Here is a 25,779-nt window from a genome sequence, read left to right on the forward strand (position 1 = left end):
GCTTTGAGATAACAGCTCAGGGTATTTGGTCACATGTTACACCCTGTAGGGACAATAGCGACCGAGGCTCCACAGCACGGGCAGCTACGCTTCAACCCCGACCCACAAACAGCACTCCGCAATCCCCCCCCCCCTCCCCCCCTCGCCCGACCCCGCGGGCGGTCCTACGTGAGACGAGATCGGCCCGGCCGCCGGAGAGCGGACGTTAAAGGGCTGCCGGTGCGGCGAGCAGCGGGGGATTAGCGGCGCTGTGATTGGCTGTGTAAACACACGGCAGGCCGGGCGCCGCTCAGCCTTACGGAGAGGAAGGCGTGCACGATGTCCGCCTTGATGGAGCTGAGGGGCTTGTCCCGGATCACGATGAAGATCTGCTCCTCCTTCTCCAGGTTGATGAAGTTCCCGAACCACGACTTTTTCGCCAGCCTGCGGGGCGAGAGAGGGAGAGAGGGAGAGAGAGAGGAAGAGAGGGGGGGAGGGAGGAAGAGAGGGGGGGAGGGAGGAAGAGACAGGGGGAGGGGGAGAGGGAGAGAGGGGGAGAGGGGGAGAGGGGGGGAGGGGGAGGAAGGGAGGGGGAGAGGGAGAGGGAGAGAGAGAGGAAGAGAGGGGGGTAGGGGGAGAGGAAGAGAGGGGGAGAGGGAGAGGGGGAGAGAGAGAGAGACAGGGGGGGAGAGAGGAAGAGAGAGGGAGAAAGAGGAAGAGAGGGGGGGAGGGAGAGGAAGAGGGAGGGAGAGAGAGAGAGAGAGAGAGAGAGAGAGAGAGAGAGAGAGAGAGAGAGAGAGAGAGAGAGAGAGAGAGGCAGTATTGGTGATACGGTCTCATAGTGAGGCTCTGCGATGTGACGACCGAAGCCTTTCTGACGTGGTTAGCATACACACCGCGTGGAAAGCAAACGGCGCTCACAGCCTCTGAATAATGAATGAAACAACTCCGAAATCTGACGGTGTCAACAGCAGAGATGTGATTAAAAAGTAACTTTTTGTCTGTCTACAGAAAACTCTCCTGAATCGGGAATGAGGCCCCGATTCGACCGCTTGGTATTCACCGCTCTTTCTTTAACACAACACACGGGTGATGTTTCGCTGGGTTTCGTATGGCCCGGCTACTGGGACACGTTAAGGGTAATCTGGGTAAAGTCAGGCTATAAACACACACTCAGCAACATTCCCGTATTAAACCATTAGTGATGACCTCATCATGGCTGTGCTGATAACAGTTTTGGGAGATATTTTCCGTGGTGCTAGTGCTGCTGACAAAGGCCTTTCTCTAAGCTGCTCCACACGGATAATGAGATACTGTGATTGGCCTCTTTTCTTCACTCACTCTGGAGAAGAGTCCGGGGTGAGACTGGACATGTCTTCCTGGGTGGGCACTGTGGATGCACAAGAGATAAATGGTAAATGGACTGCATTTATACAGCGCTTTTCTAACCAGTGGCTTCTCAAAGCGCTTTATAATATTTCCTAACATTCACCCGTTCGTGCACACATTCACACACTGACAGCGGTGTCAGCCACGCAGGGCGACAGCCAGCTCGTCGGGAGCAGTCAGGGTGATGTGTCTTGCTCAGGGACACCTCGACATTAAGCTAGGAGAAACGAGGGGATCTAACTAGCAACCTTCCAGTTACCAGCCAACCCGCTCTACCTCCTGAGCCACATGGCGCCCCCAAGGTCAAAGGTTAGTAGGGTCGAGGAGCCTCTTTCGTGGGTGACTGACGTTCTCAGCGGACCCGTTTGCACAATCAACAACACTCACACAATAGGCATCAAACTGACTAGCATTTCCATCATCACCGTGTTTTCACACCATCTAAGAGGCAAACAACCGACAAATTAAAAACGAAACGCACAAACGAGCCGATTTGTATCGGCGCATGAGCTCGTTAAGGTAGATCCGCGCGTGTCCGATCGCTAACCTATTAGAAAATCGAAGGCGGAATGAGACAATTCTGCGAGTCTGTAATGAGAGCGCTATCTCCCGACGAGACATGGCCAGGGGCCACTGTGTGATACTGATAAGTGCGACGAGGGAAGGTGAAGCGAAGCTAAATCCAGCGATAAGCAGCGAGATCATTTGAACCCGGGGGGGGGGGGGGGGGGGGGGTTGTTAGGGGGGAAGGGAAGGGGAGGGAGCGAGTCCCACGCAAACGTCGACGCCTCAATCGACTCTCCCTGCCGCAGCAATTACCATACTGATCGGACGCCGGATAAGATTTGAAAAAGGTTAAAGAGGAAAAGAAGCCTACTAATAGAACAGTGAGTGGTGGGGCTCAGATAGCAGCCTCCGTCCGGGGGGGGGGCGGAACGGCGGCTGCTATCTGAGACACCCCTGAGCCCTACCTTGCATTTTCCTCCGGTGGAAGCGCGGCGAGCCCAGGAAGCTGTTCTTGATGGAGTTGAGGCGCGTCCTCCAGGGCAGCCCGCCGATGGAGGGGCTGGGCGGGGGCGTGGGGCTGGGCGTGCCGGCGGGGCTGTCCTTGGGCGTGTGCACGGGGGTGCCCTTGGGGGTGGGGAGAGGGCTGCCTCGCGGCGAGGGGTGGGGGGTCACCTGCGCGCCGGGGGGGAGACATTTGCCGTTGTGGTCAGGGTGGTGGTGGTGGTGGGGTCGGCGGGGCGGGGGCGGGTGGCGGCGGAGCGGGGACATGGGGGGCACGGGGGACAGCGGGATGGAGAGCTTGGGGGGCACGGTGAGGGGCGGGTGGCGCCTCGCCCGGGGGCTGCCCGGGACGCAGGGCGCCGGGGGCTGGCTCGGGGTGGAGGGCTCGGACTTGGGGGCAGCGGGGGCCCCGGCCGTGCTGGGCAGGGGGTTGGAGCGGGTGGTCTGCAGGGGCTTCTCCGACATTTTGGGCTTGGCCGGGAGCGTCTGGGTGCGGGGGTGCATGAGGGGGGAGCCCATCTTTGGCTGGTAGTGGGGTCCGCGAGGCCCCACCCCGTTAAGGCTGACCCCCGGCGAGTGGGTGGGGCTACAGTTGGGGGACTGGCAGAGGTCGGGGGACTGGGGGGGCACGAAGAACCGCCTGACGGGCTGCGAGGGGAGGGGGGGGGGGGGGGGGTCATGCACCGACGGGACGGCAGCCAGCAGCAGAGAGAAGCGCGTGTGTGCCGTGAGCGCCGTAGCAGCGGCCGTAGCGGAAACCGCAGCCCCCCCCCCGGAAAATAATACGATTTTTCCACCCAAAAGAGAGACAAAGGAATCAAAAAAGGCAAAGTGGAGCAGATGAGTTGAGTGGTGCAGCGAGTGACACGCAGGCAGGGAGTGGTGTTGGTGGTGGTGGTGGTGGTGGTGGTGGTGAGAGTGCAAGAAAGAAAAAAAGAAACAGAACATGCGATTAGCGTCCGTGAGCCGGTCCAGGAGGCAGCAGTGTGGAGAGAGACCGTTACGCAGCATTCACAGAGGCAGCAGAGACAGTGGGTTAAACCAGCCGGGAAGCTAACTAGATTAGCTTCGCCCTTCACCTGGGTGCGCCAGCAGGAAGGCATGCACGATGCTGTGGAATGAATGAGCTAGCAGCAGAAAGGAGAGCGCTGAGTGCTGGGCGGCCGCCTCAACCAGACCTTTATATAGCACATGAACTGTTTTTGGAATGTCCTAATAGAAAAAATAGAGACTCAGCATGGTCTGTTATTTGAAATACACTAGAGGGCAATAGAAAACAGCACAGCACTTAACAGGCGATTTCAATTTCTGATGGGTTTAAATGCCAATTAACGTTAGCCACTGGTTTCACCGGTATGTGACAGCAGCTGGCAAATAAGCCAATCAGAAACACAATTGCACTGTTGCACGTTCTGTAGAGCTGACATAAGGTTTGATTAACGTGCCTTGAACAATTCTACATCCACTACTACCATTTATTTCAGCTTACAAATAGAACCGGCTTATTCTACACGTACAATATTCTGATGTTCAAGCGTAAATAATTCTCCATGGCGGTTTCTACCTTAGAGAAACCAATGGTTTTTAATTATAAAACGGCTCGATCGACATTTTTTTGCACATGCTGAGGTTCCCCTTTTAAAATGCATGGATTTCCTTTAAATGTGCTTTACCAGACATTTTTTATGCATAGCAGAGGCTGGGGTTTTCACACGCAACCTCCAACGGAACACAGTGCTGTTTGGAAAGCGTTTATCTCCAGGGCTGCTAGCTAAGAACTAGGGTTAGGGCACTCGTACGAGTTCCAGCATGGAGGACTGCATCGATGAAATGCTTATGTGTGGACGTCCAGTGACCAATCTCATCTAGAGCTCATCGTGTGGCCTCCAATAGAGCCACAGTCCACTGGGCTTCCTTACACTGGTCTGCAGCGGAAGCCTGAGCACATCGTGTCGCAGGACAGGCAAAGCCGGTGGCTTGTTAGCATCGCTGTGCATGCAGTGGCACGACACTCCAGGTCGAGGAAGCACTTTTGTTTAGCATGACTCGTCGGTTGTACCGCCGGTTGGAGAACCGGACACTCTTGTGACTCAAAAGACTCTTACTTTCTCAACCTGGAGTTCAACTTGTGTTGGATGTTAAACCCGGCTTAATTACACATGGTGCTCGCAGAGAGATGGGCTTTAGATGAAGGCCGCACAGTGACTGTGGCCCGATGAGTGGGGACAGTAGGTGGACAGCTGTGTGCGCTCAGACCCAATGACATCAGCAGCAGAGCAAAGCTAGGAGAGAAGAGGTGCATTGTGGGCCGGTGCCGTGGCACAGGGCACTTACCCGAGGACTGCTGAGAGGACTGGTGGACAGACCGGAGGACGCCCCGCTGATGGACCGGGACCTACACACACACGCACACACACACAGGCACACACACACACACAGGTGTACACACACACACACACACACACACACAGGCGTACACACACACACACAGGCGTACACACACACACACACACACACACACACACACACACACACACACACACACACACACACACACACACACACACACACACACACACACACAGGCACACACACACACACACACACAGGTGTACACACACACACACACACACAGGCGTACACACACACACACACACACAGGCGTACACACACACACAGGCGTACACACACACACACACACACACACACACACACACACACACACACACACACACACACACACACACACACACACACACACACACACACACACACACACACACACACACACACACTTTAAATAACATTTTCAAATTATACAATATAATTATCCCATTTATTTCGGAGACTACAAACACACACACACAGTAGTAAATAAAACAGCATGAGGAAAGGCAGAAGGTGAGAGCGTTTAGCGTCCATGAAGACCTTCGTTCTGCGGTTAGTGATATTAGCGGCAGGCCCGTAACACACACTCCATCCTTCTGCCCTCGCTCCCCGGGAGACCAGAGAGAGCCGGTCTTAGACACCTCTACTCGGAGGGGAGTGACTGATGGAGCGACCGGAGAGAACAGCTCCATCGTACGCAGGCTGTTCCCCTGTTGTTTCCACAAACACTTTTATTGCACACATTTATCTCCCTGCGCGTCAAGCAACACCTCGAGTCCGCTACGGTGCGAAGGAGAGCGGGCTTATCTCTCCGAGCAGTGAAGCAGCCTTATCTCCACCAGGAGAAAAAAGACCAGTCGGACAGCATGGCCGACTGGTCTTTAGTCGGCCAGAATGTGTCTGCGACTCCCCACAATGTTCACGGTGAAAGCACCAGCGTCTATAAATCGACAGACTCGAGGACGTCGGAACTGAAGCGTGAGTCTGCAAGGCGAGTCCCCCCCCCGTCCGTCCCCCCCCCCCCGCCTCCCCACGCCCTGCAAAACTAATCAGTGGTGTGTTACTCTTCCTCTCCATGCTTGTTGTTGTTTTTCCTCCTCATCTTTCATGTACGATTCATTAACTTTTCACATCTTCCCCTCCGTCTTCCCCTCTTTTACTTTTCTCCTCTCCTCCCCACCCCCCCTGGATTTCATGCTGGGCATTCACTCAAAGACCCCCCCCTTTGTCCCCCCCCCACAGCCCCGTCCACAGAGAGAGGGGGATTTAATTGCCCGTAGACAATTTGGTTTTGTTGGCAAGGGAAAATTGAAACAGTAAATCATATTAAATTTGCTTGAACACGTAAACGCATGTGTGTGCATATGAATGAATACACGCACACACGCAGAGATGCATAACAAGCACACACGCCACACAATACAACAACACAGACACGCACACACACACGCACGTGCAAGCATGACATCACGCCTGGCGTACGATGTCATTTACTGCACAGGATGGATTCTTCGCTTAAATTTGTCCTCAGAAAACTAAACTAAACGTTTGATGCGATTTTCTGGACGCTCAGATGAGATACGCGTGGGATGATCCCTGGCCTAGGGCCACAATAAACGAATGAACCAATAGAGGGACGGTGACTAGGACGTTGGTAGACTGTGGAATGCCTCCTCCCCTGAATAAATCAGCTACAAACAGGCGGTCCGCACTGATCTGCCTGTTTGCCGTGAGCCGTGACCTGTGGTTATCACATTAACGTACACAGTACACAACGCATCGGGTTGCCCTGGCAGCCAGCGAGGGGCTGTGAAGTTATAAACGGCTAACAGGCCGCGTGGCGCATGAATCTCTGCACTCGTTTTCATCTAATTATGGTCAGATGGCTTCAAAGATTTTGAAAATAAGTTTGTGGGTGTGTGTGTGTGTGTGTGTGTGTGTGACCCTGCGCGCATGTGTGTACGCGCGAACGTACTGTATGTGTGTTGGTCAATGGATGCATGTGTGAACCCTATACTGTAGAAAAACATATCTTTTAATTGATCGTTGCAGTTAGGAGAGACATCTAAGGACAATCCTGAGGAAGCACAGTTGAAGACGCCTTGATCTGCAGAACGCTGCATCTGCGTTTCCAGCCATCCCGTACGCCTTAAATGATCGTTTAAATCTATAATTAACTTCCACGGGCACAAGGTCGGCCGCAGGGGCTCGGAGCAGAGCAGCACGCGGCTTAAACGTTTAAGGAACGTATCGCTGGTACTCGCAACGCAGAAACCAGCAAACAAACCCCAAAACACCCAAACAAACTAGACAAACTAGACATACCCAAACAACACCTAAAAAAAGATAAACCCCCCCACACACACACACACACACAAACACACACACACAAAAACACAGTAAACAAACCCAAACAAGGCCCAAAACCTAAATAAGCACAAACACACACACACACACACACACACACGCTAGCAGACAGAACTAATGTGTGGTAAACACGGCCGAGCGGAGAAGATCGAAGGAGGGACGTCAGATAAGAGTCGCCCGGAGAGACGGCCGAGACGGAACATCAAAGAGACACATTTTATTATGTGAGGTTGTTTGGCTTTTTCCCCTGAAGTACGAGCGCTAAGACCTGGGGAGAGATCACCCCGCCTCAACCCGTCTCACCCCGTCTCACCCCCCTTCTCACCCCCCTCTCACCCCGGGTCTCACCCCGGGTCTCACCCCGCGTCTCACCCCCTGCCTTCCGGTTCATACGCTGGTTTTAGTTTAGGGTAGTCTAGTAGTCATGGTATGGAGTGATATGGAAAAAACATCTATAAATACTAGAGACCGAGTGGAGACAGACGGACAGACAGGATACGGACTGAAGACGCACCACACTAGACAAACCGGAGGGGGACAGCACACAGAAACACAAGTAAGAATACCTTTCTTCCTTGCTGCAGTTAGCGTTTGTGATATCCAAGCTTTTACTGAAAACAGATTTGCTACGGAGGGAGGTGGGGGGGGGGGGGGGGGGGGGGGGGGACAGGAAAATCAGGACAGGAAGACAGGAAGTCACGTGAGGAAGATACTAGCAGAAGGCATGCATTGATCAGACACAAACCAAGGTGTATAAAGTGAGCGTGTCCACTGATACATTCGGTGATGTAAACCAGTCGAAATTAGCACATGCGGTCAGATAGAATGATAATCATAATGAGCATTGCAGAGAATACATGCATGAGACCAGATGGAACAATAACCATAATAATAATAATAATTATAATTATTAGAACAACAGTGAGCATTGCACAGAATCCATGCAGTCGGACCACTTAACAGGGAAACCATAGAAGCGAAGAGGAACAGGCAACATTCATGGGGGTGCGTGAGTCATCAATGCTTTGAACACAAACATATTACATTGAGAAGGCCCCATCCCTTGCCGCCTTGAGCAGTTCAGTAATCACATTGCACTGCCCAAGCTTTTATCGCCCTTGTGTGACAATTACTAGTCAATGCCCGAGGGGGCTGTGATATTAACGCAACCCTGGTGCAGGACATGTAAAAGCTTCACATTATCGAGCTGTGCCTCTGTGTGTGTGTGTGTGTGTGTGTGTGTGTGTGTGTGTGTGTGTGTGTGTGTGTGTGTGTGTGTGTGTGTGTGTGTGTGTGTGTGTGTGTGTGTGTGTGCATACGTGTGTGTTTGTGTGTGTGTGTGTAGGAATGTGTGGGTGAGTGCATATGTGTGTGTGTGGGTTTGTGTATGTTTGTGTGTCTGTGTGTGTTTTGCCATATCAGTTCGTTCTGAAGACATGACGAAATGTTCGATTGACATTAGATCTGAGAATGTGTACAGTTGAACCGTGGAGACGACCATTAAGAACACGTTGATGGTTTGAGTCTAGGGCATTTCGCTACTTAAGAGCTAATGCATTTCTCTTCAGGGTTTTATGTGCACGTCTGAAAAATGGCCTTTACCACCATTTTCTCCTCTCTACTCTACGCTAGGGTTGTTCTCTACCGACCAAGAGACACTTATCAACACTGTAGTCTGCATTTGTCTTTCTTTGTTGGTTACATTAGTTTTCCTCATGTCCCCGCTGAATGTAAACCTAAAAGCCTTATTTTACATACAAAATCAAAAATTCTTCACAATCAAAAAATATTTAGCATTTTCTAAAGAGTTTACCTGTGATACCGCATTACACAGAATTGCAACACACGAATCGATACAGAAGTTGCTACACTTTATGATGTTCCAAGCCTTGTTTTAAAGGCTCTTAGAGTAAATCTTTATTACTTCTCAATGTTAGGTACCACAGTTGCTCAAACTCACTCCCTTTTCCACAAAAGGTGCTAAAGTTACACACACATCGTTTTGACCAGTATAACAGATGCCTTATGGATATGCAATGCCATCCCATAATGTCTTCATCACAGCTCGATGCATGCTACAAATGCTATGAATAAATTCATGCAATGCTGCCTATAAACCCAGTGTAGATAAACCTACTCCATTGCAGCGCATAAGGCATCATAAATGCATGGAAAGAGGCCATAACAGCATGCTTCATCCATTACAGAAACTATTATAATCTTCATAAGCCCTTAAAACTGCTCCTCCATAACCGATTGTGATCGTGAGCAAACGAGACCTCTTATGATAAATTATGCATGTGAGCTTGAGGCAGATTTTGGAGGGTTTCCCAATGATACCATAATGTCATCATACATGTATGGCTCTACACAAAGTATTTGTATTAAACTATTTATTATTAATAATAATAATAATAATAATAATAATGATGATTACACAGGTCTGTTGTTAGATATGATTCCTGCTCTAATATATTCAGTGTGGTTAAAACTTGTCATTGCGAATAAGTTAAATCATACATGGAAAATGGGAATCAGGGCACTGAATCTCAAATGAAATCCAAACAGTGCTCGGATTGAATTTGGTTGACTTGAGGGATCTTACTATTCTAGCCAGGAACGATTCTCTGCCAAGTTTAAAGACGTAGGTTTTTAGCAACACCTCGCCTGCATCTCTCGAATCAGATTGAATTCGAATGACATGTTACATTACATACAGTATCTATAATGTGTGTAAGAAAGGCTGTAGCGTCCCTTGCTGTCTATCGCAGCATCTGCCTCAGTGCTAAATCACGGACCCTGCATCACTCTCATCCCTTCCGTGAGGCAGCGGACAATACCAGAACACAACACGTACCAGTACCACAGGGAAACCACGGCAACATCTCCACAACCAGTCCTGGGGTTCATGCGTCGTATGCACGAGAACCTCCCCCTCCTCCCCCCCCCACCCACCCTCCCGCCTCTCACCTCTGTCCGTGGGTTGCCATGTCGATGGCTCGTCGTACCGGTACCGGGGACCCCCCCTCCGTCACGCTCAGCACCTCCATGGACTTCCTCTCTGGCCTCCGCTTGCCGTGACGGCTCAGCATGGGGGAGTCCACGCGCTTCCTGGGCGGGTCGACTGCTCAGGGGTCAGGGGTCAGGGGTTAACCAGGGGGTCGGAGGGGGGAGACGGAGGAAGGATAACAGAACTGGTCAGGAACCAGTGGATGAACTGGTGCAGCAGCTAAGTGGGTTGTAATGTGTGGAGCCCCAGCATCACACTGGTTTTGGAGATTGTTTAAAAAGAGTCCTTATGTGGGATCCAACACGCAAACTGCAGAAAATTGCAGCATTTCATTTGCATATCTTTTCTAGGACAAACGTTGCTTTCCTAAGCGGCCACAGCTGCCACAAACACTTTATATAAACATACATCTATCATTTAGAACGTTGTTCGGTCACATGGTACATAAACCCATATGTAAAAGATAAGTGTTAAACACCACTGTGAGTTGTGGTATCCTCAGTCACAGTGTTTCAGAAAAGTATCTTGCTGATGTCGCTTCCTTAAACAACCAGCCGTTGGGATGGGGAGGATGTGTGTGTGTGTGTGTGTGTGTGTGGGGGGGGGGGGTTCTACCTATCTCGTTGCGGGGGGGCAGGTTCTGGTCCTCCTGGCTGGGGTACCTCTCCTTACGGTCCAGGAGCAGGAAGTAGATCATCTTCTCCTGGTTGTCACTGCAGAGGGTAAAGAGGGTTAGAGGGTTGGTAAGAAATGTTTCCTTCTTATGCGACTCCTATAATATTCGTCACTACAAAATGTTGATGAATCGAAATAACATTACTCTCTCCTCTTTTTAATTTTTGTTTTATTCCTTCACCCTTTTAAATGTTTAAATCAACCGCAACCTCATTTAAAAAAATCTTTGAATACAAATCAAAAGGATTCATTGATTATTTTCTCCTTATCCTTTTTAATTAGTCTTCTTAACCACACCTCCTTTTAAACACATAAAGTGTTTCTTTAATGATGACATTAAATTCTCCCCTCTAAAACAAAATAACCTCTTCTCCATGGTTCTTTTTATGTGCTCACCTTTAACACCTCCTATAATCTGCATTTTTCTTCAACTGGTATCCTCATTCTCGTTCGTCTATCACCCAGCAACTCCACGCTAACTCAAACCTCAAAGACCACTCTCCTCACACTTCCAATACTATTTAGTATTTCTTGACCCAAAAAAGGGTCAAGAAATACTATATATATGCTACACGTGAACCTCTTAAGATGGCTCAATTTGATTGGTTTGCTATCTTGGGATATTGGGCAATATCCTATGATTGAGATCACAAACTCGGGATGTTTTTTTCATCGCAGAAAGTCCTGCTTCGTTTGCTAATAAAAACTAATAAATCCCGGCAAAAAGTGTTATCTTGTTTATTTTTGGAGTGTTCACGTGTAGTATATACTAAAACTAATTTTCACCTCAGGCTCCGTGAATAGTGGGGGATATATTCCCCACTATTCACTTTGCCTTGGGTGAATAATTGTTAATTGGGAGAGAGAGGAGCCCCGTCCTTCACCCCTCTCTAGCTGACTCACTCCTCGGAGAGCAGGTCTTTGGTGAGCTTGGCCTTGTCCCGGAAGCATCCCAGAGAGTGCATGCTCTCCAGGACGTCCGGGTCGATCTCCTCCAGGGCTGCCAGCATCCTGATGGCCACCTTCCTGGGCACCGGCTGCTCGGGCTCGGGCTCGTTCTTCCCGGCTCTGAACGAGGAGGAGGAGGAGGAGGAGGAGGAGGAAGAGGAGGAGGAGGAAGAGGAAAGAGAATAGGAGGAGGAGGAGGAGGAGGAGGAGGAGGAGGAGGAGGAGGAGGAGGAGAATGAGAAGGAAAAGAAGGAGGAAAAGAGGACAGAGAAGGAGAAGAAGAAGAAGAAGAAGAAGAAGGAGGAGAAGAGGAAGAAGGAGAAGGAGAAGAAGAGAAATCAGCGCTTCCATGGCAGGATGTGGAGGGTGGTGAATGGCCTGTGACAAACTCAGCACTCGGGACTAATTAAACCGCTCCTTCAAAGCCACTCAGTTGGTCCTCATTGAAGCATTTCGTTTTTCATGACCACGGCGGTGGAGAGTGCGATTCTCGTCTTTCAGTGATTTGCTGGTATGGATTTTTAAATCGGCAGACGTACGTATGCACGGAGCCTGGGAAGGCATGTGCACACACTCACACACACACAAACACACAGTGGGTAATATATAGGAAGCTCTACTTACAGATACCATGTATGCTTCTGGATTTGCTCTAACTGCAAGAATGAGAGAGGGGGAAAAGCATTCATGAGATACAGCAAAACACACATATTTGAAAGGCTACTATTTCCTTATTTTAAACATCACATAGAGATGAATAGTACTAATGCTGAAACCATTGGGGTTAATACAGTTCATAGCCATCCATAAACAAACGCCTGTGTTGTAAATGGTTTCACATCACAAACACGTTGAAGCGTGTGTCAGTTGGGATGGACGTGCTTGCCGCGCTGCGGTCGTGTGAGGCAGTGAGCGCGCTCCAGCCTACCGTAAGCCTCTTGGTGGCGTCCACCTCGATCATGCCCCGCAGCAGGTTCTGGCAGTCGGGGGGGATAAAGTGAGGCATGTGGAACACGCCCAGCTTCACCTTCTCCAGAAGGTTCCTCAGGTTGTCGTCGTCGAACGGCAGGGCACCCTGAGGAGGAGGAGGAGGAGGAGGAGGAGGAGGAGGAGGAGGAGGAGAGCTCATTAGCAGCTCCTGCTTCAGCACTAGCTCAACGCTAGCATACATTCCTTCTCAGACTAAATGGTAAAAAGATAAATAATAGGCCTTTGCACAGCGCTTTTCTAACCAGTGGCCACTCAAAAAGCTTTGCAATATTGCCTAACATTCACCCATTCATGCACACATTCACCCATCAACGGCGGTGTCAACCACGCAGGGCGACAGCCAGCTATTCGGGAACAGTTAGGGTGAGGTGTCTTGCTCAGGGACACCTCGACACTCAGCTAGGAGGAGCCAGGGATCGAACTAGCAACCTTCTAGCATTGACATTAAGCTAGCCAATGGGATTCACTAGTGTTGGGCTTTAATTAAAATGAATGTACAGTATAAAAGCCCAAAACTGTAATAAAACTACCAAAGCAACCTTGTGGCTTTAAAGTACAATGTGAGTGTGAAGCAGTTGGATTAACAGATCATCTCATCGTCAATAGAAATCCTTATTTTTTTATAACATAAGGAATATATTAATAGTTTGTCATGTATGTATTATTTTTTGTTAATTTAATCGTAGCAATATGACCGCCACATTAGCATCACTCATGCCAGCCCACCAACAGGCCTCGACGCTCCCTCAGTCGCTGGGCAGGGTAGTTTATAATATCCTGTGTGATATGACTGATGTGCTTTATCCTGATGGAAGGGGGACTGTGTGGAGGAGACACATGCCAGATGGCCGCTGACACTGTGTGTGTAATCCAAACAAAGGAGACAGCGAGGAGATTTATATTCGCATGACGACAGTGTTGAGTACTCTCTATCTTAATCACACAAGATCAGTCTCTCTCTTGATCACACTCCGCTGTATTTTGTATCCGTCTGTGGTAGCATGCAGCACACATGGTCGATGTAGGAACTCCTTCGGATGTGATGAGCACATTCAAAGTCGATCGTTTGGTTCATTTTAATGAGGATTTATATCATAATTCACATCACATTTGCATGATGGTTAAATATTGTGCTGAACTGTTACAAACTCCATATTGGGCAAGTTGGTTCTTTTTTTTTATGTAATGTAAAAGCCTGATTCAAACCCTGAAACATAATCCACCATAATGACATGTTAAAAGGAATCCAGCATTATCCTATTCCCATGGTTAAACGGACATCAGTGAAGCAAACTGAAACAGCTACAGAATCAAGCTTGGAGCGAGGATTTGGAGGATAGATTTCACTCGCATGCAACACCAGCGGATGAGGTAGGCTGTTCTGTAGCCGCTGGGGTTGCATGTGAGCCCACCGTATTAACTAGATTGAATTTCAGACAAAAAAATGCTACAAAGATGGCTCTACTCAATATGTAAAAAAAATTATATTCCTGTGTCAAAGTGAAAGTTAAAGTTATAAAATCAAAACCAGGTTGTCAACACAAAGGCTGACATTATTGCTCATAAAGTGTTCAGAAGATGAACAGGTAAATGACAGGAAACCCCTGCAGGCTCCTGCTATAATGTATTACATGTTTCATTATTAATTAAATACTAACAGGAAAGCACTTGATAAGACAAAATGTATGATGTAGTGCCTAGATATTAATTTTGGTTGTTCTAACTCTACAGAAAAGACACAAACATTGATTTGGACATGCAGTTCAACTCTTTGCCAAAAAAGCCTACATTCTGACTCCTTAAAGAAAGTGTAATGGAACAGACAACATACTGCCAATGTGAGTTGGTTTTTATATTATATTTTTTTATAATGTATCTGTTACTATAAATTGTACTCTTTCAAGCTACAGTGAAATGCTGCCCCTACCTTCCGTTGCCAAAATATCTAAATCAAATCCTCGATGAGTCAACCACTTTTCTCTGTCTGCAGCGATTGTTGTAAGTGCACCAAAGCACTCTAGATCGGTCTTTTACAGCCGTTTCGCAAGTATCTTCCCCTATTTGGTCAAACCAACACCCGTATTGATACACAATATTTTCCGGTGCAACTTTTCACATTCACGTTCTCAAGGAGAAAGGCAATAAAAGCACCAAACAGTCTGTGGTCGTGGTGAGTCAGAGACCGTTACAGTCTATGGTCGCGGTAGCCAGGTCAACGGTGAGCTGTCACTTACCACTAACAGTGCAAAGAGGATAACCCCGCAGCTCCACGCATCTGCTTTCCTCCCGTCGTACTTCTCTCCCTGGGGAGAGGGAGGGCAGAGAGACATTGATGAACACAGAGACAGAGAGAGAGAGAGATAGAGATAGAGATAGAGAGAGAGAGAGAGAGAGAGAGAGAGAGAGAGAGAGAGAGAGAGAGAGAAAAAGAAAAAGAGAGCAAGAGAGAGAGAGAGAGAGAGAGAGAGAGAGAGAGAGAGAGAGAGAGAGAGAGAGAGAGAGAGAGAGCGAAAGAATGAGTCATTCAGGTTACGGATGCTTCTATGCTTTGATTGCGGCCCTGTTTTTTTCTCAATGCAAGAGCACCACCACACAGACTGACACAGAGAGACACACCGCACCTTCCCTTCAGATAGCACAGCATGGGTCAAGTGCACTACCGCACACAGAGAGGAGAGCGAGGGGAAAGAGGACACAATGAAATCACAGAAGCTAAGAGAGAGTGGTGCTATAAGAGGCACTGTGGAGAGTGGCCTGTAGTGTGACGGAAAAGGGAGAGGAGTGCACTTACCCTGATAACCTCTGGGCAGGCATAATGTGGAGATCTGTGGGGAGAGGGGACATACACACACACACACACGCACACACGCACACACGCACGCACGCACACGCACACACACACACACACACACACACACACACACACACACACACAGAATTATGAAAGAGTCAAGAGTATTCGCAATGGCCCACACGAAGCCCCCTGCTTTTTGCGGTGCATACTACAATTAAATTATGAGGTATACCACACACAAGCACACAAAGACACAAACACACACACACTCAAAGCTCACTGAGAGCAGCTTACTAATAAGCAATAGTCCTGATACCTCGATATATGGTTGTTTACCCTTTGAGTCGTGTTCCATTAACCCACTTGAACAAAGTGACAAAACATGTGAAAAGGACTAATCAAACAGGGCATATTAATGTGGAAACAGGGGCATTCCCCTGGGAAAGGCCACCGCGTCGCGGTTAAATGAGCTGCAGGTGAGATGGATTCGGTATGAAGGAAGCCAAAGCAGAAAGAGCGGAATACTTCAAGACTTTAACGACCAAAGACACGACACCATCCTCTCTGCTCCCTCCCTCCCTGCTCTCCTCCGAGTTTAATTCATTCACCTGGGTTTGACTGGTGAGATGTACTCCCTGAGCCAATCAAGGAGATAGTGCCCCTTATTGGTCAGTAATGAACCGGGGGCGGGCTATAATCTGAACTGGCTCGCAGTCGACTCGAAGCAGGTGACTTCACAGAACGTTTCACTCGCTAATAGCTGACCGATGGCTATGCCATTTCTAACAAATTAAAATGTAATAAAAGCTTTTAGATCTTACCTACAGCGCCTTTAATGTGTATCTGCATACACATGTGTCCGGCAGATACAATGATGGAAACATATGGACACGCACATTGCAAAGAAAGATTTTGCTTTGAGATCTGGTGGTAAAGCCTACCAAAGATAAGTTTGGAAGATCCAAATCTGTAATGATCTCAGGACATCGTCATCTTTAAAAATAATACATTCAAACCCTGATTCCGAGTCTATTCTGTGTTTGTGCGTGCGTGCATACGTGTGTACATGAGCATGGGTGTTTGCTCTGTCAGGGTGTCAGAGCGTTTTATCAGACGCACTCACCACGTAAACACAACTCTCGGTGCAAACACGCACTTCATCACTGTCAATGTCATCCGTCGTTATGCTAATGTATGCAGAACCGGTCACTTCACACTGTTCCAAAACTGTTTTGTCAAAACACGCTAACCACAAACTAATTATGGCCGGCCGCAGATTTCATCACATTTGGCTCGGGGGGCAAAGGGATCGGCAGTTTTCTGTAGCACGACATTTAATAAATTCCATTAGCGTCATGTCTAAACGGAGGTGGCTGCCCGTGGAGGTTATTGAAAAGCACTCCGTCTGATGTGGTTATCTACGGAAAGATACACCGGCCCCTCAAACTGCCCCCCCGGTGTCCGGTACAGGAACGGGCGAGGGCAGTGCAGCGACGTCATCGACGGAGGGTCATGTGGTCAGCGAGCCCCATTCAGCGTTCTCACTCAAAGGGAGAGCAGCGAGCTCTGCATTCCCATAGCGCAGTCGTTCTCAAATATGTTCTGCTTGTGCACCCCCTCTAAGATATTCTTTCAGCTGAGTACCCCCTTCATCTTTTTGGTAGCAAAGAAATACATGAACATAAATAATGCATGTGCGTTCTATTTTGTAGTGTAAACATGAACATTAAAAGGGTGCAAATACTCACAGTAAAGTGTGAAATATGGGCCTGCGGCATCTTTTATTTTATTTCATTTTTTTTATACCCCCTGCAGTACTCCAAAGTACCCCTAGGGGTATGTGTACCCCTAGGGGTGGTCTCCATGCAACCAACGTGCTACCAAACACACACACACACACACACACACACACACACACACACACACACACACACACACACACACACACACACACACACACACACACACACACACACACACACACACACTTCTTTGAGAATGTTACCACGCTTGGGCCACGAAGGAGTGTTGTTGACCTGTTTTGTATCGGCCGCTTTGTTTGCTATGTGGACGCCCTTTTGACAATAAACACAACATGGAGCCAATTTAAAACTGACTTGCTGAGGGTTTCGCAAATATGGCAATATGTATAAAACACATCATCTTGACACCACTTCATTGTCTTCTTCTTCATTATAGAGATCCCCGGACGTCACTGTGTCCTTCGTGAGGCATCGTTCTGGCGGATGGGCGACCCCCCCAGGCTCCTGGCTGGCCCCTGGCTGACCCCTGGCTGACCCCTGGCTGACCCCTGGATGATTTTAGTGGCACAAGGCTAATGAGCGCAATAAACGAGGAGGCGGCTGGGGCTGGAGCGACTCTGCGTCTCGTCTGGTGTGACACGCTATACAATGGAGACCTGCCGTAACCAAGTGGGACTCAGACTATGAGTGGATCTGAAACCCACTGACTTCCTCCAACCATCCCCTACCTAATATTTAAGCTACCAGGCAGAGTATAGTACTCTGTGGCCGGTTAAGATAATCTTGACTCTAGACTTCTGATTCTGATTCTAGAGATAACGTGCAGATTTGTTATCAATCGGTCATGGAGTTGGTCGAATTTCAGTGGACGGAGATTTTCTGTGGTTGACTACTGCCCTACAAAGAACAGAGGCGTATGTTTCAGCCTCGTCGAGCCTGCTCCAATCAGTGTGCTCACATCGAGTGTGTTTGAATAATGCAATGCATTCAATCCTCCAGAGTGAGTGTGATTGATCGTCGCCATCATTGGCATGCTGAAGGGAAAGGGATTCTCTGGAGAAGCAGGTACCTGCTATCGTCAAATAACCTTTTGAATAGAACAGAACCAAGAGAACTAAAACGTCTGTTCAAGTAAAAAGGTAAAAAGGGCCGGCATAGCCAATTTGTTTAAGATCCCTTCATAGGGTAAAAATCGACTTAGCCCTACACATATAGTAGGTCAGCCTCAGCTGGTTCCTGTAATAAAGAGAGATCAGGTCAGATACAGCAAGAGACTTGTACCTGGGGGAGGGCACAGTGAACCTACAAGATTCTACAAGCCTTTCCTCTGTAAGAACGACTGCATCAAGGCTGCACCGCGACCCTGTGACATTTTCCTTTGCGATTCATTGGTCGTTCCGTATTAAGAGCTTCGGGTCCTCTGACAGCTGGAGAGTGTGGCTCCGTACAGTGGTTCCAAACTGTTCTGGGCTTGGGACCCACAATTTACCTTCGTCATTAAGTCGCTACCACGCCTTTTCTACAATTCAAACCAATTTATTTCTCAGAAAGGGGGCTAGTAAACTAGCTCAAAGACATTTTCAAACATAAATGAAGCAATATTTTCATCACTGCATTCAAAGCACATGTCTCATAACTAGTTGGTTTTTTTTAACCACACACGCGACCGATTCAAAATAAGTCTCTGCTCCGAAGGAACCTCTGAGGAACTCACCCACAGCTGGTCTCCAGTAGGCTGTCCCCGACCTGCAGAGAAGCCATGCCAAAGTCCGCTATCCTGATGTTGTTCTTCTCGTCCAGCAACAGGTTTTCTGGTTTCAGATCTCTGTGGCTGAAGGTAAAGAAGGGAGAGGGGCAGATGTTAAAGTGAGGGTCATACCTGTGTCCCAGCTTCTTATACAGTATGCAATGAGAGTAAGGGCAGGGGAGGCGTGTTCCCCATGGTTAGGCCCCAACTTTGTGATCCTTTGTTTTTCCGCTACTACACGTCGTTGAGTTGAGTATGAGCGTTATAATGAGCAGCGTTGTGTATGCCTTGTTGTGAGACCAGACGTGTCCGAGAAGCTTAACCCTGTCTCTGATGCAGCCGTCAACATGAATCACTGGGGTGGATGACGGAGCTCCCCACATCCACACACATCGTGGTGTGAGGGTTGGGGTGAGTCGTCTGCGTCCCTTCGTCGCGGCTTCAAAGTGAGAATGGACTTGTGTCGAGAAAGTATGGGACTCGGATTCTGGGCTTATTGGAACAGTCACATAATCGTTGGGGAGACTGGCAAAAAATATTTTTACCCCTTTTTCTAAAATGAATTCTGTATTATTTTAGAAACAGTGACACAATGGAATAGAACACTATTTCAAGGATTATAGAAGACATACAAAGACATGCAATTAAGACAATTAAACGCAATTTTGGGTTCACTGGCACTTTAAAATATTATGATGTACGCCTGGGAATGGTGCCATTTTCGCAGCATCAGACAAACCACTCGCCTGCGTATGATAGCGTATAGCGCGGAGCTAAGCCAATTAGATGATAAAGAGCAGAATCCAGTCCTACAATCTTTCCTTTGTTCACTCTGAATGAACAAGACACCAGGGCCCATTCTCAAGGGCAAACACCTAATCTTCAAGGCGGAGCCTGACTTGGGCATCTTTTGCTGATGTGTGAATGCTCTTTGACCAGGCGCGTACGGCTGGGTCACTGAGGTGTCTCTGAGATGGAGGGACATCAGGGCATCTGGTGCCTCTTAAAGGTTGTATCAGCGATGTTGGCCAACGTCACTTCCATTTGTATTTGAAGCGAGATCCCAAACAAACAGAGCCAGCTCGCGCCTCCCTTCCGTGTTTCGTGCATCCAGTAGAAACGATCACGAACGCAGCGCAAATCCCCACAACACCCACCCCTTGTCGGTGATTGGTTGGAATACTATTTATTTTGGTTTTGAGTGGTTGGTAGTACCATTTCTTTTTGTGTACGATCTCGGAGCATAGGCTACTTACAGAGACAAGGTTTTTTGATGGCCTGCTTATGGGGCGGGCAGCTAGCGGATCGTGAGGAAGATCAGTTGAATTTGATCATTTATGTTTCGGCCTAACATCGCTGATACAACCTTTAAGAGGTTCTCAGAAGAAGAACCCAGTGATGAAGAAATACCCTGGCTGCAGAGAGTATCCTGTTCACCCCTCTGTAGCAAAGAGTAGTGTTTCTTAAGAGATCTTTCTTCTTTAAACCCTCGGAATGATAAGAGATAGAGGACATCTGCGAGCAAACATGTTATCTCATTACAGGACCTCACATCGAAATTGTACCATGAATGGACATAGACAGACCTTGACGATTCAGCACCACTGGCCTAACGAAAGAAAATAAAAACGTCTGTGAACGCACTGCTAGGTGCAACATCAGCAGAAGGCCTGGATGTTTTATGGGAGACATGTGTAACATCTCTGGTCGGATGGCTGACCCAGAAGCTGCTGACCAAGGTAACTCCCACCGCCCATTTTAGGAACAGGAACAACCCTCTTACACACTTACTGTATATTGTACGTCCTGGCACTTCATGTACGCAATTATTGTGTGTGGTATGTCTCTGCACTTAAGAATAGTACTCAGCATGTTGTAGCATACGGGGAATGGGTTTACCTAGTGATTGGTAGTGCTTGGCACTTGGTTCTATGAACATCCTTACTGTTCCGACAGCGAGCTATTGTTGTTTCTCTTTCTTCGGACAAATGTACTAAAGGTGTACCACGCACCATATGGAGTGGCTGTGACAGAAGTCCAGGGCGGAGATGATCTGTCTGAAGAACTTGCGGGCCTCCTTGGGCGTTAGTCGGCCCTTCTTCACCAGGTAGTCGAACAGCTCTCCCCCGGACACGTGCTCCAGCACCAGGTACCTGTGGGGAGAATGGGGGGGAAATGTAAATGGACTGCGTTAGGTTGGTCCTGTGTAATGTATTAATTGCGTCATGTAAGGTTAAAGAGCACCTATTATGCTTTTTCGACTTTTATGACCTATAAAAGATGTTATAATGATTTATATGTTTAACATGTTTAACGATACTAAAGTGTCAAATAATGACGTACATGCATTTAGACGTATTCCCTGCTGCCCGTCTGGGATGGCTGTACAGAACGCTAAACACTAGGGACGCCGGACACGATTCACTTGTTCAAATTTCCAGGATTTATCTCCGTAGAACAATCCGGATTTTCCCATGTATGGTAATGCTGCGACATGCTCTTCCGGAAGGTAACCAATCACAACGGAGTGGGGTTGGCAGGAGGGGGGGCGAGGGGATGGAGAAGGACGAAGCCGAGTGTTGACAGAGAATGCTGAAAGCGCCCAGATGAGAGGAAGAGTTTCCCGAAAATCGACATCGTTTTTTGTGCTGTGATTCGTGTCAGGTTGCTCTATCGGAGTCATTAATAAGAAATTAAGACCAGAAAAGTAGAATAATAGGAGATCTTTAAGGTACAAGTGTAAAGGCTGTTCGTTAAGGTACGACTGTGAGGGCCGTATCGTTAAGGTTACCACTGTAAGGGCTGTACCAGCACCTGTGTGGGGGACGGGGGTGAATGAGCTGCGTTAGCATCCCTCCTGTGTAATACATTAACGGCGTCATCCATAACAGGGGATTTTGGACTCAGAGCGGCTATATTAGCACGGCAGCGAGTGGGAGCACGGTGTAAATCAGGGACAGATCCCCCAGACGTCACGCTGGCTCGGCTAAACAGCGGGCGCTGGGAATCAATCCGTCTTCTCTCCGCCGTTTCTCCCCGAGGAGGAGACTGAGGCTGATCCCACGTCTGAGCGGGGAGCTCAGTGTTCCCCCCCCTCCTCCAACCCAACTCACTCCTCAGTGCCCCTCTGAGATGTATTAGCAGATTAGGAGCTCTGCTCAAGCGTTGACCTGTCAAAGGGCTTTTTCTCCCGTTCTAATGAGAAACATACATGATTTGTGAGCGTTTGCAATAAAAATCCTCATCCGCAACCCTAAGTGACCATCGGGCCCTGACGCGGCGAGATCGCTGGGAAAACAAATCCCACGCTGTGCTGCGCTGCGCGGCGCGTGCCTTTATCAAATATTGAACAGTGCGTTTAGCGGTGGTGGTGGAGCGCGCGGTCGCGGCGCGGATAGAGGTGTACGAGGGGTACGGAGGAAGGACGCACGACGTTGAGACGCCATGCTGGTGGAGGTTGGGGGCGGGAAGGCAGTGGAAAATTACGAGATCTGCTGCTTCAGAGTGCTTCAGATGGCCGGATGGATGAGGCCTCTCAGAGTCCATTTTAACTTGTGTTTAATAGATGAAGTGCAATAAACTCTTGATTAATCCCAGGAGGAAATCATTTTATTTAAGGTATTTATTTGTTAACAAAATACGCGGCACAGTTTGCATAGTTAGTTATATAATTGTTTGGCTTTTTTCCATCAATAGCTTTGGTTATTATGAAATGGATGAAATGTTTAGGAATGAAAGGTTGTTTGTGTTGTGCCAGTTTAATAGTGGCTTTAATGGTCAGTATTTTTTATAATGCAATTCTTGTTAAAGACCGCAAAGTAATTATAATTGTGTTACGAGCAGCTATAACAAGAGCTATTTTTAGATAGTCTTTATCACACACTGGCAAAGTTGTGTTCACACCCCAGGCGTTTCCTAAAATTAGTTTGCTGGGAGCTCATTTATTTTCTACCACAGTTAACATGGTGAGCATGTTATGCTTTCCGCCTGGTTGCGCGTCTTGGGCCTTACCCATTGCTGAAAAGCTATTAGCATAATGGCTAGCAATCAGCTAGCTCAAATTTAATCAGTGTAATGGGAAAACGACTGTTGAGTGTAAACATAAGGATTTGTACTTACAGATATTTTTTATTTTCATACACGTCATGGAGTTTTAAAACGTGGGGATGCTCTATCAGTTTTAGAATGGCTATCTCCCGCTCCACCTAATGAGAGAGAGAGAGAGAGAGAGAGAGAGAGAGAGAGAGAGAGAGAGAGAGAGAGAGAGAGAGAGAGAGAGAGAGAGAGAGAGAGAGAGAGAGAGAGAGAAAATACAACAATTAAGCAAGCATGACATTTCAGAATACATGATTAATAAGTCAATGTCAATGTATTAACCGATAAACACAAACCACTCAAACTGATCAAGTTACAGAGAGTGATAGAGAGTGACAAACAACCGCAGGCAGAGGGGAAATATAATTAAGAAACATGATCTGAAAACTACAGAATCAATATCTTGTATGGGTATGCTAATGCAAACGCTCACACGCACAATTTATATTTTCTTATTTGTGTGAATCCGAGCCAATTCTCAACATTTTCCCTCAATTTAATTGTATTACAGTGTTTTTGACATCATTTGACTTAATTTCCATTTGGGTTTTCTATTTATTTATTAGAATTAAGTTTTTGTAAATCTGTAGTCCATAATAAATTGTACTCAAATTAGTAAAACAAGTAAGCAGATTGCGTAACAATCACAGCATTTCCAGACTAAAAGGCAAAGCTGACATTCAGCCTCAACTCAACAATTCATATCAGCCACACATGTTCTAGAAATACTCATTACAAAACATGCATCCAATTATGCGCATACATTATCTTACTTTGGCAGTGAGGTCCATTAACGTTAAGAGTTATAATTAGAGTGCCCATCTGATCACCTGCCAATAATATCCTGCAGTCATAGCAATCTCTGCACTGCTGGAAAGAAGCAGTAGCTACTGCCAGCTGTTTTGTGACTCTATGTGTGACACTCGGCAATGACAGTTCTTTGAGTTGTTATATCGGATTTCTATAGGGTTGATGGTTGCCAAGTGACCTGTCAATGCTGCTGCATCTATGTTTCCTACGTCCTACTTCTCATTAATTTGACTAAAGGCCTGAGCCCTCTGATACAACTACACTCAGTCCATCCTTATTTTGTCCAAGGATTTCTCAATGAGTCATTCTGAGAGGGTGCACTCTGATTGGTCAATGGGTTGCAGCAATGAGTCACTGTCCGGACTCTACTGACAGCAGTCTGGAGATGAAATGTATTTCTGCTTGGCTTTCAGTGTTATTAGTGTGGTTACTACTGCAAGCACATCTCAGTGCTTGCCCCAGCACTGTATGGTTAAGGCAGCCGCCTTAACAACAACAGGGCCCCGCCTTGACTATAAATGTATAAAATATATATATATGTTAGAAAAAATATATATTTTATCTAAATATTTTTTAATAATTATGCAAGAAATAAGTATAAAGGTCTCGTAGGGAAAGAAAACATACTTCCATCAGGGATAAAAAATAAAGTTAATAAATAATGCATCAGTAATACCAATCACAACAATGGTCGTTCCTTGACCACCTTGACTAAGACATTTTCTGGGGGAAAGTCTGCACCTACTATTCTTCTTAAGTTTTCTTTATTCCGTTTGCCTGTTGTTTTTTGTGCAGTTAACTGCTCTTGCATACTGTCAGCTACAGAAACCAACTATCAAAACGTCCAGCTCTTTAACGACATGATGGCTATCTCTCGGCGTTTTTCAACTGTGTGTGTGTGTGTGTGTGTGTGTGTGTGTGTGTGTGTGTGTGTGTGTGTGTGTGTGCACATTCGTGTTTGTGCCTGTGTGTGTTCGTGTGCATGTGTTTTTGTGTTTATTCATGTGTGTGTGTGCGAGTCTGAGCGCGCGTGTGTGCGTAATCACGGGGTGCGCTAACATATTTGAACACCTTGGACTTAAGATAGCCGATCTATAATGACTTGGATTGGGCTGTTGACTCAGGAGACATCGGCGCCGTTAAACAACAGATCAGATTGTCAATCAGAGACCACGCAGCGACCTTGTTCTCCGCGTTCAAACACGTCCCGAAGGAAGTGCTTATCATTGGGAATTTCCCATTCCTGATCGGCCGATACCGGGTCGGTGGGACGCCGCAACGTCCTGTCGCTGATAAACGGCGAGCCTAATCCTGTCCCTGTGTGACTCTACGGAAAACTTTAATGCGTGGAGTTTTAACAGACGCCAAATAACCTTCCGAAGTGATGGTGGAAGGAGATAGGGAAAACTTGGACTATTTCAAATAATACTGTTTTATACTGTTGCAACGCGGTACAGCTGTGCAGAGTAGCAGCACCATCAACACATTTCATGACATTATATTTCAAAGCCTGCACATGAATTCATCGTTGGCACATTCATCGTTCCACAAAATGTAATTCCGCTTTTTTTTTTATTGTATAGATATAGAGTTAACGTTACATCATATGCTAAACGATTTTAGAACAAAACAATGTAAAAAATAAACGATGGTTCCAATGAGAAGTGCCGGTTCGGGATGGAAAGCACACACACGCACGCACACGCGAGTGCGACTGCGGGCCGCCCAGGCCTCCTCTGGGAGGGACAGTTGATTGTTCCCCCAGGACATCGTCTCCCTACTTTGCTAAGTGCCGTGCCCACGTCGGGGTCACGCT

General features: G+C 47.6%; 1 protein-coding gene across 1 annotated transcript in view; it reads right to left on the reverse strand.

Annotated features, from left to right (window-relative positions):
• Window positions 1–25,779, reverse strand: part of brsk2b (BR serine/threonine kinase 2b) — a 122,699-nt gene that overhangs the window by 7,265 nt on the left and 89,655 nt on the right. The window contains exons 3-16 of the mRNA XM_056607795.1: window positions 23,178–23,263; window positions 21,071–21,211; window positions 19,026–19,142; window positions 15,546–15,579; window positions 14,989–15,057; window positions 12,693–12,839; window positions 12,389–12,420; window positions 11,720–11,884; window positions 10,757–10,854; window positions 10,102–10,255; window positions 4,711–4,771; window positions 2,340–3,024; window positions 1,321–1,369; window positions 300–423 (exon numbers count right to left, since the gene is read on the reverse strand). Coding sequence (XP_056463770.1) covers window positions 300–423; window positions 1,321–1,369; window positions 2,340–3,024; window positions 4,711–4,771; window positions 10,102–10,255; window positions 10,757–10,854; window positions 11,720–11,884; window positions 12,389–12,420; window positions 12,693–12,839; window positions 14,989–15,057; window positions 15,546–15,579; window positions 19,026–19,142; window positions 21,071–21,211; window positions 23,178–23,263 — 1,962 coding nt within the window. The remainder of the gene's footprint in view (window positions 1–299; window positions 424–1,320; window positions 1,370–2,339; window positions 3,025–4,710; window positions 4,772–10,101; window positions 10,256–10,756; window positions 10,855–11,719; window positions 11,885–12,388; window positions 12,421–12,692; window positions 12,840–14,988; window positions 15,058–15,545; window positions 15,580–19,025; window positions 19,143–21,070; window positions 21,212–23,177; window positions 23,264–25,779) is intronic.

The sequence above is a fragment of the Gadus chalcogrammus genome, chromosome 14, assembly GCF_026213295.1.
Source record: "Gadus chalcogrammus isolate NIFS_2021 chromosome 14, NIFS_Gcha_1.0, whole genome shotgun sequence".
NCBI lineage: Eukaryota > Metazoa > Chordata > Actinopteri > Gadiformes > Gadidae > Gadus > Gadus chalcogrammus.